Genomic DNA, 17,857 nt, shown 5'->3' on the forward strand with positions numbered 1-17,857 from the left:
TTCCTCCCCTATATTCCAAATTGATTACAATTGATTACATTTGTAACAATATTCTATTGTAAAATGGAGATGCCTCGAAGAAAACATTAACCGTCTCAGACTTTTGAATATTATAAATATCACACAGTGATTTTTGTCATCTGAACGGAGCCAGGGATCGTGGGTTAAGGATAAACGATTTGATAAATAGCCGGGATATAGATACATACAAGTATGAATTAGAGAAATTAGTGACAAATCCATCACATTTAGTTGTTTTGAAAAACGCGGGCAAGACGCACGCGCGCGTCGGGGGTTTGAGCGCAACTTAAGATTGTATCCGAACGACAAGCTACATCTGAATCTGAATCTGAATCTTGTTCTGATAATTATGTCGTCGGTACGACTAACAACTAATCAATAATCACCGGCTGAATTCATGATCGCATCATGTCAAGCACTAATCAGATGGTAGTTACTGGAGACAATACATAGTACATCACGTGTAAAGTGTTTCAGTCAGTACCTTTATACTTCTGTAACTGAAAAAAGGTCGTGAACCGAGTGAATGTGGATCGTGGAAGCCGGGAGAGGAAGGTAAGTGAAGCATCACCTTGATCAATCTTCAAGTTCACCGAACGCCGGAGTTCGTTGCATGCCGGTTGTCGTAACCGTATGGAAAGTAACTAGTCACTTAGTGCTTTTATAACAAATAGCTAGTAACGTGTATTGTCTCATAATTTGCCAGGTAAAGATTGTTGTAAGTTTTACTGATATTCTGTTAGTCGTTCACATTTCGATTCTCACCGGATAGTATGGTTGTGACCTAGTTGTGTGACGTCAACATAAGAAAGTACGGTGACGAGCTCCGCTGTGATAAATGGGTGTTCAAAGGTCGATGGTAATACTGTCAGATATCGCGTGACATTTGTTGTGTTTCCCTTGGTGACATACATGTACATCGTATGTTTGAGATGAGTATGACAAATGAGAGACACTACGGAGTATAAAATAATGGTTTTATTGACGGTAATATATTGTGCCAGAGGGAAGTATATATGGAAAATTTCAGTAGTAGAAATTCAGTGTAGAATAAGGCAAATGTGCATAGTACTATCAGGTCTTCAACTCTATGAAAAATTTACATTTTCATGTCTGTCTGTCTGTCTGTCTGTCTGTCTGTCTGTCTGTCTGTCTGTCTGTCTGTCTGTCTGTCTGTCTGTCTGTCTGTCTGTCTGTCTGTCTGTCTGTCTGTCTGTCTGTCTGTCTGTCTGTTCCTTTCTCTATGTATACTTGTAGCTATATGCATGTGTTTATTGGCAACAAAGAGAAGTTTGATAAATACTGGTACTAAGTTTGGTGAAGAAATTGAAGAATGAGTGGCAATGTTGGGGACCTGAGTCCCAGACAGGAAGAAGATTTACAAAAGGTATTGGGAGATAATATATAGATAAGTTTTCAAGGTGAAACCAAAGCAAACAATGGTGATTTAAAACAATAACACGATGCTCTCTGTAGCTATCAACCCTCATGACAGATACTGTAACTATTGACTGTATGATGTTTTGTGTCGATATGCCCATCAGACCACTCTTGTGAGGGTAGGTCGGTACAACCTCATCATTCTTTTTTTTTATGTAAGGGTAGGTTGTTCTGCTCTTATAAGCCCTCTTTTGAAGGTAGGTTGATATACCCACAATCACTTCTTGTGAGGATAGATTGTTCTGCTCTCATCAGCCATTTTGTATGTAAGGGTAGGTCAATACATCCTTAGCACCACCCCTACTTTGGTTTCTAAGTTAGAATCTATCTAAACCATGTCTGGTCAAAGTACCTCAATCAACACAATAAAATTTGTTCGACCAATCAGTGAACCCCAACTGCTATAGTGACTTAAACAGTGTATTATTTTAAGTAGCATCCTGAGCTGACAATAATACTATATTTGGACATTACATTACCCTCCCAATAAACACTAACTTTATGAGGGATTGTGTTATTGGTTAGAATTTTGTGATTGATTAACAAACACATGATGTTAATGACTGTGTGGGTGGCTGTGGATGAATTTTAAATTGTATCTCATGCATCTCAGGACTTCTAGAGTAACGACTTTTACTATACTGTGAGTTAAGGTGTAAATCGTAACGATGCTGTATAGGAACTAGGCTATATATTCATTTTACCTTTGAGTAAAGATGTACTATATGAAAGGCTTTTATTGATAAACAAAAGAACGTAACCAAATGTTATTGAGGGCGCCACAAGTTTGGTTATGCTTTCTCAATTCGGGCTTGGATGATGATGATGGAAAGGGGGGGGGGGATATGCTGTACAGATTATGAAGAAAATAAAGTCACAAATTATATAATTCATCTTTTACTTCTACACCTTAAAAACTTCAAGTTATGAATAATACAAGTTGTAATAGCTTTCTCTTCACACCCTACCAAAAATAATGATTGTTTACATGTCAGTGATATACTGTCATGAAATGATGCTAAGAGTTCATTCACATTTTCTTCCAGTGAAAGAAATTAACATGTTTGTGCTAATTGTTAACTTCCATATTCAATTTTTTTCTTCAATTTTTAGTTCAAGGAACTTCTTAGTGATGTTCTGGAGCCTCATCATGATGATCACTTTCTCCTTAAATGGCTGAGAGGTACTACATTTTTTCTTTTTTCATTCTGATTTCAAGATCATTTTCTCAACGGATTTTCAGAATTATTTAATGAGAATATGGTACAAAAGTCATCTTCTATCTGTGGGGTTTTGTGCATGTCTTTTTTTTCCAGGAACTGAGTCAATAATTTGCCATCTAGAGCACTGCAATTCAAAACCCAGTTTCTTTTTGCTACAAGTAGTTCCACATGTAGATAAGTCAATTATTGTATAGTCTAGCTGATAGACCTCTTGGCTATTCTGCTTTACTTTAAAAGCCATGGAAGGTTGCCACTGAGGGCACTAGCACCCAGATAGAGATACTGCCATCACCTTGACAACTAGTGCAGATCCAAGTCTTACTACAATACCAATTATTAGATACTTTCATACCTTTGGATACCTTGTGTCTCTCTACATTTTCAGGACGTACAGTTTGTATATTTCTTATGAACGTGTTCATATTTCAATTTGTTCATTCTGTTTATTGATTTATATTTTGATTTCTAATTGCAGCAAGACATTGGAATGTAAAGAAGGCTGAAGAAATGCTTAGAGATGTGAGTTAATTTGCCCTCTTTAAGTACATTATAGGCCACAGAAAAAATAGAAATTTTGGGGAATACAAATTGAATTAATGTCTCTCTTTGCAGCTGAGATGTATTTAATTTTTGGCTAGAAACTGAAATGAATTATTTCGGTTCCTTTAATCCAAGTATATGCTGCACCCCCTCCCCACTTTAAAAAGGCAAAAAACAAACTTTTGTTATGGGTCACATGATAAGAAGTGAGTTTCCTCATATAGGAAGAGATAGAGGAACATCAAACTTTGATGTTTCACAAGAAATTGCTCTGCATCATTTTTGTATCTGATTACAACTGCCGACATCAGACTGTGGATGAACAGAACCTGTTACAAACAGGGAAAGTAAACAGTGAATTGGATTAATAACACTTGGCACAGTATGTTGGAACAGCACAGACTTGTATTACACACCATGGTTTTATGGCCTCTTTATGTGTACATGAAATGACGGGAAGTGGAAATTTGCTTGTGGAGGTGAACTATTATGTAAAATGCCCATAAAACTGTTCTTATCAAATGATGGAATGTAATACATGTCTGTGTACTTCCAACATACTGTGCTAAGTGTTATAAATCCAATTCAGTTGTTTACTTTCCCTGTTTGTAACAGGTTCCATTTGTCTACAGTCTGATGTCAGCAGATGTAGTATTTGGCTTATAGGGCACAATGCACCCCACCCGTGACACTTGGTCAGGTCAAATCATTATACTATGACAATTCAGCACGTAATTCTCTCAGATTAATATCACAACAATAACTTGGCAGGTTAACAACAATCCAAGAAATGAGTACCAAATCTACTCTAAGCTAGTTTTGAGAGATCTGTTCAGTGTGGTATTATATCAGATAAGATCCTGAGCGGCAGTGTGCCCTCTAGTGATAGCCACCACATAGTAAGAGATAGGGGAACACCAAATTTTGGTGCGTCACTAGAAATTGTGTGAATCAGTGGCACGTCAAATTGGCTTAGAGGGCACACTGCTAAAGGGTAAATAACATTTCTTCGACATGTACATGGTACATCATGATGAGTGTGATACAATTGTATAGTTTACAAGCATGGTAGACAACCCTGTTATTTACTTGAAAGTATTGGCATATACCAAAATGTATGTGTTTGTTCAAACATTCTATCTTTTGTTTTTATCAGTCACTCAAATACAGGAAACAGATGAATGTAGATGAACTTTGTAAAACATGGAAAGATCCTGAGGTAAGTGGAATAGCATTGTATATGGTTTGTGTTTTATATTAGAAGACTTTATAATTTTCATTCTTGAGTGTTCCATGTTTCTGACAGAGCCGTTTATCATGTGGAAAGGGATGATAATGGCATCCATGACTGCTGATCTCTCAGTCTATGCAGTAATGTATTCAGTGTTGTATGGAAATAAAGATAGTGTCAGCAAAAAGTTGAGATTCACTGTACCATTGTGCACACGGAGGAAAAATAGCATTTTATGTTGTAGATCAAAATAATGTGGGTTGAATTAATATACAATTTTTTTGTGAGTTACCATATACTGAGGGATAGGAGAACACCAAATTTTGGTGTGTTACAAGAAATTGCTGTGCATTAGTGATGCATCAGCATTGTCATATACTAGTTTTTTCCATTGTTGGTCAATTGTTACTTTAATTAATTGTTTTTCAGGTTGTAGAGAAGTATTTTGTTGGTGGTATCTGTGGCTTTGACAAAAAAGGATGTCCAGTTTGGGTAGAGCCATTTGGAAGCTTAGATGCTAAAGGACTTATTTACTCAGCAAAAACATCAGATCTTATTAAAAATAAGATTGTTGTGAGTGAAAATATGGAACAAATGCTGCAAGAACAGACGAAAAAGGTATGGTGCCATATAATTTGACCATGAAATACAATTTATGAAGTAAGTGTTGATGGTGCAATAAGAATTTCAGTGTATGAATGTATGTGTGTGTGTGTGTGTGTGTGTGTGTGTGTGTGTGTGTGTGTGTGTGTGTGTGTGTGTGTGTGTGTGCGTGCGTGCGTGCGTGCGTGCGTGCGTGCGTGCGTGCGTGCGTGCGTGCGTGCGTGCGTGCGTGCGTGCGTGCGTGCGTGCGTGCAGCCTGCCTGCCTGCCTGCCTGCCTGTCTGTCTGTCTGTCTGTCTGTCTGTCTGTATGTATGTATGTATGTATGTATGTATGTATGTATGAATATGTATGTGCATGCATTGTATCTATCTATCTATCTATCTATCTATCTATATATCTATCTATGTATCTATATATGTGTATGCATATACATGGGTGAGGTAGGGATTGAGGGTTGACATGGTGTCTTTGTCAGTTTTAATATTTATGGTGTCAGGTGGGTTGGCTATAATGATCTTGACAGAAAGGGGATGATGCTCCTTTGATTGGAGAGTTGAGACTAAATTGTTTTAACTAAATTGACCTTTTCACTTCAAATTTTGTTGCTCCTAGATTCTTAGACATCTAGACTCTCACAAGACAAGTTTATTCATCAATATATAATTATTTATATTTCCTAGCATGTACTTCAGACACAGTCATGATGTTGGTTGTGAGAATACATACAAAAGTACAATGTAATAAGTAAATGAGGTACTAAAAGTGATATATTTATGTATTTACAGCTCGGGCATAGAGTGGACAAAGTTGTTGTAATATTTGATCTTGAGCGTGTCGGTTGGCATCACATCTGGAAACCCTTTGTAGATGTCTATGGACAAATATTAACTCTATTTGAGGCCAACTACCCCGAAGTTTTGAAGCAATGTTTTGTGACAAGAGGTAATTTGAGAGATTTTGAGTGAAAGACTTAGAAAATACAGTAATACCTTATTTTATAGTAGTGGTAGAGTTTCCTTAGTGGAATATTGATTTTGAAGTGGCTGACTACGTAGCTTTCTTCTGAATCATTCAGATGTCATCAGTGTAATGATGTTATGCCGTTTGGTCAGGTGACCTCCTAGTGGAATCACCTGACAGTAGACTATTGTATTTTCTATTGCACAGAGTGATCTGAGGGCTTCTCAGCCATGTTGACGTATCGTACGTAGTAGAATAGAAATTGATACTTGACTCCATTTTCTATAGTGGTAGTAGTAGTAGTAGTAAAGGTACCTTATTGGAATCTTGTTGTGAAGAAATAATATATTCAAGTTGCAAAATGAATATTCATGATATATGTTTTACAGTGAAGGATATAGGCACTCAGGACTCATGAATATTCATTTTGTAACCATGAATGTATCATTTCTGCTGACTCCCATGATGCAATAGCCCATAGCAAAGATATCCTATATTAAAAGGCACAAGATCAACTTGATGCTTCTCTGAAATCGCAAGTAAGTGCAGATGATGTAACATAATGAAATGACTCTCCAGAACCCATAGTTTATGAAAATGTTTCTATTTCCTGGAGTGGCATTCCCCTTTATTTAAGATATACTTCTTTTTCTTCAGCTCCTAGGGTGTTTTCAATCGGTTACAATATGATGAAACACTTTTTGTGTGAGGATACAAGGAGGAAAGTTGTAGTTCTTGGAAGTAAGTACAAGTAGTGATATCCTAATCCCTCCCTATACTTCAGTGCAGACAACAGCAGAGCCAATCATGAACAAGCAAATGACATCTGCCCCACGTACTAAATAAAAATAACAGCAACTGCCATAGATAGTAGACTGAGTGACAGGTTTCTTGAATTGAAAATAAATAAAAAATAAAAAATCTGCACCATTTTAGACAAACTGTGCTGACCAGAAACAATTTTTTTTTTGGCCCTAAGTACCATTGGTTACTTGCATTGATATATAAACATACTAGAAGTATTTGCAATATTGCATATCTTTTTATGTAAGGGAATGTGTGAGCATTCCATGTGCAGAAAATAATGTTTGGATAAATATACTTGTATGGGCTGCAGACAATGCTACAAATAGTGATGAAAATATCTGAGTATCCCACAATGCACTTTGAGTGGCAGTAATCTCAATTTCTTTATAAAATTTAGGAATTCTTGTTCACAATTGCATGACTTACAGTGTCGTTTATTTCCATACTTTTGTCATTCTGTGGTTTAATTGTTATGGTTTCTCCCTATGACATGAAACTTATGATTCGAAAAACTTTTACAAGTTAAGTGTACGCAACAATGATATTATCTGCGATATATACTAAATGCTGTGTTTATAGCTGGATTTTTAGTTGTTGCTGAGATTTGTGTACAAGGAAATTGCAGTAATCACATGATACAGCAAGCATATATAGGTATTTGACAAAAATAATGGGCTATATTTACAAGTCTCTTAATCAGAATGCGTGATTGGTGACAAGTGATGTATAAATCATAACACTTGAATGTTGAAAATGACTTGTTTACAATATTGCACTTCTGCAACATTTTCTTAACCAAATATTTTATCCTCAGGCCCTTGCCATAAATTTTACCTAAGCCATAAATTTCATGAAATCTTGTTAACTTCAGATCACACAGTAATTTAAAAGTTATAAACTTAAAACTGACACAACTCCGATTTGTATTTGATTGATAGATGATTTCCAAAGTGAGTTGTTGAAGCATATTGATGCCGATCAACTGCCAGCACATTTTGGTGGAACCCTTAAGGATCCTGATGGTGATCCCCGCTATCGAACCAAGGTATGGAGACTGTATAATGTGTGTATGGATATGTAAATTTGAATTTTCAGTCTTGAAAAAAAACTACAAGAAAGCTAGTCCAATCTGATATTGGATTCTGTCTCGATTTTGCAATTTAAGATAGTAAAGGGTATCTTTCTCACATCTTAGAAGTTTATCATTTCCTCTTTCTGAAAGTTTCTATCACTTTGTAACCATTTATACTAAATAGGATTAAAAGTACAATTATTTGCATTGAACAAATGTAGTCTTTTTTCTGAATAAGTGGACATATTGATGAAGACATAACAATGGTCCAAACTCACATTGTGGCTATAAGTACCGTACATTTTAGGCAAAAATTGTCTACGTGGCAAAATACAGTGTAGTCAAAATATGAAAAATTATCTTTTCTGTGTGTATGATAAAATGAATTCATTCACAGTATCACCTTATGATCTGCAAATTAATTTACAGTTTAAGTCATCTTCAGATATAACATCTTCATACAAACTTAAACAAATCCTGTAGATTCTGGACACTGAATTCATATATGCATGTATTTCTGCATTACCAGGTGCTCTATGGTGGTAAAATCCCTGAGTCGTACTACCTCAAGGACAAACAATTGAACACAGATGCTATGCAGACTGCCACAGTGGGTCGCGGTGCTACTCATGACTTGGAATACACAGTGGAGATACCAGGAACTGTCATAAGGTTTGAAATTTAATAGTCATTTAAAGTATGGCAGTCATCCTATTCACATACTCATGCGTTGGGGTCCCATGCTATGAAAACCTAACCAGTCACTAGGGATGCTCTATTGTATGCATTTAGTAGTACCTCCTTGTACACATTTCTTTCCACTTACTGGAACTTGGATCAATGTTCAAGTTCTCTAGTTCATTCTGTCAAAAACCCAACCCAATGAAACACATGTTCGTCCATTTTGCATGAGAAGCAAATATACCCATCTACAGTTCTGACCACCATGTTGAATTTGGCTCATTAGCATAAAATCTGAAGACAAAAATATGTTGTTTCTGAGTAGGAAGTTACATGAGCTACAACATGATTATGTCATGATGGTCGAAAGGTAAGAGTGGCTGGCTTGGAAACTGCAGGTTGCATGTTTGAACCTCGCTTCTGCCATTTGTTTGTGAATGGCTAAAATCCTTGGGCATGATTTGAACTATGATTGTGGCCCCGTCAACCCATCTGTATAATTGTGAACCTAGTAGGATAGAGGTTACAAGCTCAGAAGACTCGGCAATTTTTTACAATTTGGAAGGCAAAATAGAACACTCATCAGTATCAAATGAATTATTTAAATCAATGATCAATGTAAAGCAATGTTTCATGCTTTTAATAAGTACGATTTATTTTCTGCTATTCAGCTGGGAATTTCAGTCGGAAGGTTCAGATATTGGGTTTGGAATATTCAAAAATAATGGCAGTGATGACGGACTTATTGCCATATTACCAAATACTAGATACAAAAGCAACATAGTTGTTGAAGATGGTCAAATCAGTGTGAAGGACCCAGGAACATGTAAGTAATACATTGACTTTGTAAATCAAAAATTTCATTCATAACTATGAACCTATTATACCCATAGTCTGTGAAATTTCATTCTTGGTATATTATTGTGCACTCTCCTTTAAAGGGGCACAAGCTGAGTTTATACATATATTGGTGTAGTTTTTGTTGTATATTTAGGTACTCGCAGTATTGCACTTAAGGAAGCACGCTTAAACACCACTCACAATTCATTGAACTCAAACCTGGTATCATGATATAAACGATCTGATGGCGTAATTTTTCATATGTATCAAAAAATGTTCATGAAATCCATACTATGCAATCAGCTGTCCTAACCATGTCAGAAGACAACTGTTATGTTATAGAAGACATGCATCGACATTAACAATACACAGGAATGTGGTTTTGCTGAAATATTTTTTACCTAGAGTAATATGCTTACAAACTTAGCTTGTGAAACTTTAAGTACTCGTCTGAGTTTATAGAAAAAAGTTGATTAAAAAAAAATTATCCTATCTAATCCTTATGGCATCACTGATATGATAACACTCCTGGGAGAACCTTGGATTATTGTATTTTTATCAAAATATTCCTTTTCCCCCAACAGATGTGGTACGTTTTGATAACTCTTACAGCTGGGTCAAAAGTAAAAAAATCAAGTATTCCATACAAGTGTTACCTCCTGATAAAGAAGTTGAAGCTCAGATACAAGCATGTGCCTAATTTGGAAGGTCAGGAAGACATGACAAACCAGCAATATACACTTAGAAGCATGGAATCAGGAAAGGATGACAAAATGGTATGATGAATATATGAAGCATGGAAGACAAAACAACACAATGAATTCATGAAGTATACATAGTGTAGCAAATCTTTGGATACTTTGGTGCATACTTTTTTTTTCACATTTGAGTACACTCTGGGATAAGAAACCCTTTTCAGTAGTAGATAGGTCTTATCACACAACCAATGGTTGTGTACAAGAACTATTTACTGCTATGCTTTACCAACCTGATGAAATATTTTAGGAAACCTTCAGTTTTAGAGATTTTGATTAATGTAAGTAAAGTTACACATCTTGCAGGCATTTGAATTGTATACTTTATCATTTAAACCGATTACACAGAGCATGTAGACACACACACACACACACACACACATGCGCGCATGCATACATACATACATACATACATACATACATGCATACATGCATACATAGATACATACATACATACATACATACATACATACATACATACACAAACGTATGTACATACATACATACGTATGTACATACATACATACATACATACATACATACATACATGCATACATACACACATACGTATGTATGTATGTACATACACACATACATACATACACACATACATACACATGTATATTCAATCAGGGACAAATATGTCTGATGGAAATTTTAAATCCTCATAATTTTGAATTCTGATGTGGTTTAATGTTTAATTAATGATAACAGTTGTAATTAGTTCATTATACACATGACATGCACGTTTTACCTCATTAATGACTGAAATGTTTTCGATGTATATTAATCTGTAAATGTTGCTTCAATTTATTATCAACTGTGTAAATTCAAAGACATTAGCTATGCTTATCTTTGTAGGAACTTGTCTTATCTTGCTAGTTCTTTTAAAGGGTCACAAGCTGAGTTAAAATATTTTTGGACATAATTCTTGGTGCATATTTAAAAGATACTCAAGGTACTCTACTTACTGAAACATCCCTTTAAGTTGACTGAAATTAAACCGGGTAGTAAGATATATGTGTATGTATATGTGATCCAATGATGTAATTTATGATACATTAAAAAAAATGTCGAGGAAATCCCTACATGCAAAACTTAACAGTTCTAACAATGCAAGAAGAGAATTTTAATGTCACAGAAGGCCGGCACTAACATTAACATTATACTAGAATAGTTTCATCTAGGTTTTCAGTAAGTGTTTTCATTTGAGTAGAAAGCGTATTAATTCAGCTTGTGCCTCTTTGATGTGATAAAGACATGGAATTTTGCCCAATGCTATGATGTGCTCACAGAGAAAAGTACATAGATTTCTTATTTTACATGAATACTAAGTGAAATGGTCATAGAAATATGTATATTGTATATTATGCATATTTCTTTAAACATCATTCAATACAGATTTACAGGTTATCAGACTGTTTTTATTTAACACACAGCATGAATGGTTGTCAAATCTGACATATACCTTCATTTAATGTGTATTTCATTGCATATATTAAGGTCTTTGTGTGTATATATATAAATGTGAATGAAAGCAAGATGTTAGGGACCAACCAATCATCAAAGGTTGTACATGTTGCAAATTTAATGATCTGTGTTGATATATATATATATATATATATATATATATATATATATATATATATATATATATATATATATATATATATATATATATATATATATATATATATATATATATATATATATATATATATATATATATATATATATATATATATATATATATATATATATATATATATATATATATATATATATATATATATATATATATATATATATATATATATATATATATGATTTCAATGACAACAGCAATGTTAGGGACCAACCAATTGTCTTAGGATATACATGTTGAAAATATAATGATCTATATATATATATATAGTTTATATAGTTAAAAAAACTATTACGCTCTGCCACTGCGGTATAGAGCACTGTCTTAGCAGATTGATACTCACCGAGTTATATATATATATATATATATATATATATATATATATATATATATATATATATATATATATATATATATATATATATATATATATATATATATATATATATATATATATATGTACATGATTTGAATGAAAGGATATACAATATTTCAAAAACAAAGTACATGTTGTATATACATAAATATGGTTTGATTGAAAGCAGAGATGTTATTGACCAATCTGCTCAGAGGATATATAACAGTAACACTTGAAAGGACATAGGCATAGGGATAGCTTTTATTTACAAGTCATGGAATATCCGGGTTAGTTTGAACACTCAAACTTATTTCAGAAGATGTCCAGTAATAGGGCAGGTCTTTAATGTACTATTGTTAAAGTGGCACTGCCTGTAACTGAGGTCGCATTTTCGACTGACATCAAAGGGTATCTGTATATTATTATGTCTCTGTATTTACTGTGTTGTATTAGAGGCTAATGGTACCATGATAGTAATGTGGTTTATTTGAGGTTGGCACACATTCAAATGAATAATAGTACGTGATCATTTTAAACGTACAGAATTAGAAGATACTGATTTTAATTGGTATTTGGTGTCATAGTTTCTATCTTTGAGAATCAGAGGCTGAGATGCAAATGTATGCAATTGTACCTTGACAGTAATGTGGTTTATTAGAAGCTGACAGGCCTTGCAATGTAAGCAATAGTACTGCAACAGTGATGTCACAGTGCTTTATTCGAGGCAGACACATTAAAATGGATGCAATAGTATTGGAGAATTTTAAAAATACAGCATCTGTTGATTTTTAGTATCAAGATTCATTCAATATCATAGTTTCTATTGACATGTTAATAGGAATAAATTGCCGTCTTAGAGGCTGACACACAAATGTATATGTAATTGAAGTTGAAAGTCCTGACTGTGTTGTACTTGGGTTACTTTTACATGTAATGAAGTGGTGAGATTTGCAATATTAATATTAGATGTTGGATTTTCTAGAGTATTACTGTAGTTTTATAAAAAGTCAATAGTATTTTACTGTATTGACACAAAGTTGAATAATTGTATTCTTTCTTGGTAATGAGCTTTATTATAAAGATAACAATAGAAATCCGTTTTATTCTCTTTAAACCCCATTGCGACAATGGGGAAACATGTAAAACATTGCCCCAGGAGAAAAAACAATGCTTTGGTTTGCCTAAATGCATTCTGTATAGTCGCAGAAGGACGGCATTAGACGTTTGGTTTTCCGAGAAACATCAATGAGAGACATACAATATTTAGGCATCGAGAGTCCTGAATTTCAATGATAAAACATTCTTCAGTTTTACCCAGAGGAGGATAGGAACTAGAAAGGAATATGAACAACAACCTTTCTTCAGTAATTATGTCTGAATGACAATAAAGGTTTCTTACTGTAAATTGAGTGGAATTGGCATAATTACAGAGTTTAGGAATCTCTATTTGTTCTAAGACTGTCTTTTACTTCAGTAAATGTATAGAAAGGTAATCTGTTTGAGACGGTTTCATTTGTTCAAGAAATACGCGAAACATGAAGAAATAGTACTTAGACTTAGTTTTCAGTAACGTTATCATATGTAATACATCAAGGTTGTAAATTGCGTTGACCAACTACGTACAGTCAGTCTGTTCTTTGTTACTATCAAAATTCTAGTGTTTAAGTGCTTTGAAATCCATTATTGAAGAAAGACTCACGAAAAACAGATTTAAACAATGTTTAAAGCAATATCTTAGATTGGGATACTGTTGCTGTCACTGGCACTGTATATGATATAATGCGCATGTGTCATGACACGAACAAATTGTACCTTCGCCTCGTCTATCGTGTTGAGAAGTGTTGATTGTCTGAATTGTAATACGTGACTCTAACAGCACATACTATAGTATAGTTTCTATGCAATATGTGACTTAACAGACTAGCTAAACTCACTTTGCAATGTGTGAGCGTAGTCGTACTGAATGGCGTTAATGCAGTTTCGTATTAACATGAGTAATGTAATGTAGATTTGGTGGTACTCCTTCGCAGTCGGCAGTACATACTTTTGATTTATAAAATTTGTTGTTCGTAAGAAGCACTTTTGTCTTTTCACATTGATTTTAATCAGATTATAACAGATTGTATTGCTTTACATGAACTGATTCGCTTCAATAAAGTGCATTTCCTCTTAGACGCATGATCACATTCACATGCACTTTTTTCAATAACGCTTCCTTTACTCGGAGATTTATGATAGTAATAATGCTACACATTCGTAAAATGACGTATCGTCGCACCTATCAACCTATCAACAGCCTTGAGACATGTCTAAGCTGGTGTCACAATCTCAAGAAGAGAAGCTCTCTGCACTTGTCGAGATAGAAACACCAGAACTCATCTCGAGATTGTAACACCAGAATTAGTCTCTGGGGTCTATCAACGTGTGAAGTATGTGGACCAAGTCCAAGATATGTTACTCAATCATTTAAAAACCCATGGCTTAAATTTCTCGTATGTGATTAACAAATCACTACTTCAGACTTGTACTCTTTGTAATTATGTTGACTCGCGTTTCCCTTTGAAAATAAAGGGCCCCCTTTGCGTGGTAACAATTTCATAAATTTCAGTTTTACTCTTGAATCGAGTAACAGTTGTTTGTTTGTTTGTGACATATTGTGTCAGTAATGTAATCATTAAAACTATGTCAGTGATCCTTGATCTTAACATGTTTTACATGCTATAAAATCCCTTCAATCAAGAGGATCGTGCACTTAGAATGATTTAGATGAATATGTACAGACCATGTACCAAACACATGCTGACACATATACGTGTAAAACTTAGATAACGTAAACGGACTCCTTTGGATAAGAAGGGAGAGAGTAATCGTAACTGGTGATCCCTGTGTCGCATACAATTTAAAATAGCACATATTTTTTTAGAGTCCCTTGATATCGCGTGAATTACTGGAACGGTATGCAGTCTCACAAACCAGATTAAAATCGCGTTTAATTGCATGTGCTAATAAATCATTATATATGGTTAGAAAGATAAATGAGCCTTTTCATAAAGTATTTGTGCTTGTTTAGAAAAAGAAATAGCGACTATATCTGTTTATTGTACATCTAGGCAATCCCATTTACTTTATATAAACAAACAACTTTTTTATGGGAGCATTGTTCTATTTATCAATCATATCATACGATGTTACGTGACTCACACACACAGACGCTGGATGTTACCCGAGTTTCAACGTCTACGACCTGTCACTGACCCTTAGTGAACGTATTGATTCAAACAAATACTCGTCTCCTCATGATTTCAATTCCCACAAAACGTTCTTGATTTGTAGACTGATATCTTTAACTTTTAGACTATTAAGTTTAACGACATGGAAAGATAAACATTGTCACTTCGTAATCTCGCCACAAAAAACCAAAAAAAACCCCAGTGGTTTATTTGTTTCTTGTGTTATTTCTTGCCATGTAAAATTACATCAAAACATAAAAGGTCTGACACACCTAAAAGACAATGAACCCTACCATGTAATAACAAATTCGCATTGCCTAAGACCTGAACAACTATTTTATCAGTTTTAGCCGAGTTGATACATTTTAGGGGTAATTTTTGCCTCATCTGTGGTATTCTACTTAGTAAACTGAAGTATACTTAAATACTAGTAACCATCATTTCCCATTGGCAGAATTCAAGCCTAGAAATTAGGCATAATGTATTAACGATTCGGTGATTTAATTTAGCAGAATTATTATAAAACTTTGAGGAACCTCTATTTCGCTAAAATGTATGTCATGAATGTGCTAACAATGCCAGAAAACGGTTTTTAATGTCATGGAAGGAATGCATCGATATAAATTATACGAGAATAGTTTAATTGGGGTTTTAAGTAGGCATCTTTTGTGAACCATTCGTCAGTTTATGCCACTGTGTATTAACTTGACACTAACATCATGCATCTCTTGCATGTTGTTTGGGTTCTAAAGCAGGACAGGGTAAATAATAAATGTACGTGTCACTAGACACATTTACGTAGAAGTGGAATGAAACTGAAATTCCACACGCAGCAAACAGGCATGCTGATAAAGAAAGGTGACGTCACGCGGTCAGAGTTGAACATACCTTTGCCTTTATTAAAAGCAACTGTTATATTGATCTGCGACCACACATACTATTGTTCCGTAACAACACAAGCATTGAATTCGACATAATGGCGGGGCAAAACAAGAAGGACGAGGACTTGAAGCCAGACTATGGACATCTTGGAGACGCATTTGTTGCATGCAAAGGGTACTATCTACCACCATATATTGAGGAAGACAGAATGATGGACGAAGAACTTGATAACTTTATTTTCACAGAGGATGACGTTTTGGTTGACGGCTTCCCGAAGTCTGGAACAACTTGGATGACAAGAATCCTCCAAGCTATGTACAGTGACTGGGCTCTAGTGAAAGTCTTGGACAGAGAAATTGTCCCTATTCTCGAGTGGACTATCAGTCGTTTCCACACTGAAGGTGCCATGGGGATGGCCAAGAAAAAGTTCCTAGAGGAACCAACTTTATCATCATCTCGGCGTCTGTTGAAGAGTCATCTCCCATACGAATTACTACCAAGTAGTGCACATAGCGAAGATACTTGTAAAATTATTCACATGACTAGGAATCCGAAAGATTCGTGCACTAATTTCTTTCATTTGGAGCGTTCGTTGCTGCCTATGACGTCGCCTGAAGAGGTAGTTTCCTGGGATGACTTTGTTGAAAACTTTGCTCAAGGTCGAGTGGTGTACGGACCATGGCAGGATAACATAGTTGAGTGGTGGAGACATGGTCCAGATGAAGATGTTCTACACGTAACGTACGAGGAGCTTCAACATAATCGGGAAGCTGTAGTGAAAATGGTCGCAGACTTTCTGGAGAGGCCACTTTCCGATGCTGACATCAAACGGGTTGTTAAAGCTACGGAAATCGACGAGACTGTCATGAACGTCGCAGGCAGATCATTTCGGAGAGGCAAGATCGGCGAATGGAAAGAGCATTTCACAAAAAAGCAGAGTGAGCTGTTCGATAATACTATCTGTGCAAAACTGAAGTATCATGGCTTAGCGTACGTATACGAATCATATCAATAATAGTGGAACGCCGGAATATTTTCCATCGTTTTCAAAAGTAGAAGTCGCATTTACTTTTAATATTCCTTGAACAATTCAAGAATGGAATCTTTTACCGTTAGCCATCCAAAAGCGTCAAGATATTAGACGGTTTCAAGTGTTGCCACCAATATCGATATCGCCGATCTATAAATCATGCCTACTTCACTCATATAAGGGCTTACTGGTGACATCTACAGGACGCGCCTGTGTTATGCCGCAGTGTAACGATAATCCTCTAAGGATTGCAACACAATATATACACTTATATAGAAGTAGAAGTACTGTAGGATATAACCCGCAACGTTAGTAAGTACACAGAAGTATTGAACGTTTTGCTCTTTTACAATAATAATTACTCACTTTTATTATAATCATAATACTTAATCATATTAAAAGCAATTATTCTGCCATATTGTTATACTGAGCACATAAACTTGAAGTTAGAATAAGATAAACATCTGAATCAAACAAGAGATATATCAACTCTACTGGAATCTTATGCCATTGTATTTATGTGAATTTTATTTATAT

General features: G+C 34.9%; 2 protein-coding genes across 2 annotated transcripts; both read left to right on the forward strand.

Annotated features, from left to right (window-relative positions):
* Positions 1–1,302: 1,302 nt before the first annotated feature.
* On the forward strand, positions 1,303–10,212 carry LOC144449621 (SEC14-like protein 2). Its single transcript, XM_078140192.1, has 11 exons — positions 1,303–1,408; positions 2,575–2,644; positions 3,160–3,203; positions 4,381–4,443; positions 4,885–5,073; positions 5,846–6,002; positions 6,678–6,761; positions 7,766–7,872; positions 8,429–8,571; positions 9,252–9,406; positions 10,005–10,212. Exons 1-11 carry the CDS (start codon positions 1,355–1,357, stop codon positions 10,118–10,120), a joined length of 1,182 nt encoding a protein of 393 aa, XP_077996318.1. The 5' UTR covers positions 1,303–1,354; the 3' UTR covers positions 10,121–10,212.
* Positions 10,213–16,362: 6,150 nt separating this feature from the next.
* Positions 16,363–17,540, forward strand: LOC144449562 (sulfotransferase 1B1-like). Its single transcript, XM_078140115.1, has one exon. It carries the CDS (start codon positions 16,385–16,387, stop codon positions 17,303–17,305), a length of 921 nt encoding a protein of 306 aa, XP_077996241.1. The 5' UTR covers positions 16,363–16,384; the 3' UTR covers positions 17,306–17,540.
* Positions 17,541–17,857: the final 317 nt, after the last annotated feature.

The sequence above is a fragment of the Glandiceps talaboti genome, chromosome 18 (assembly GCF_964340395.1).
Source record: "Glandiceps talaboti chromosome 18, keGlaTala1.1, whole genome shotgun sequence".
Taxonomy (NCBI): Eukaryota; Metazoa; Hemichordata; class Enteropneusta; family Spengelidae; genus Glandiceps; species Glandiceps talaboti.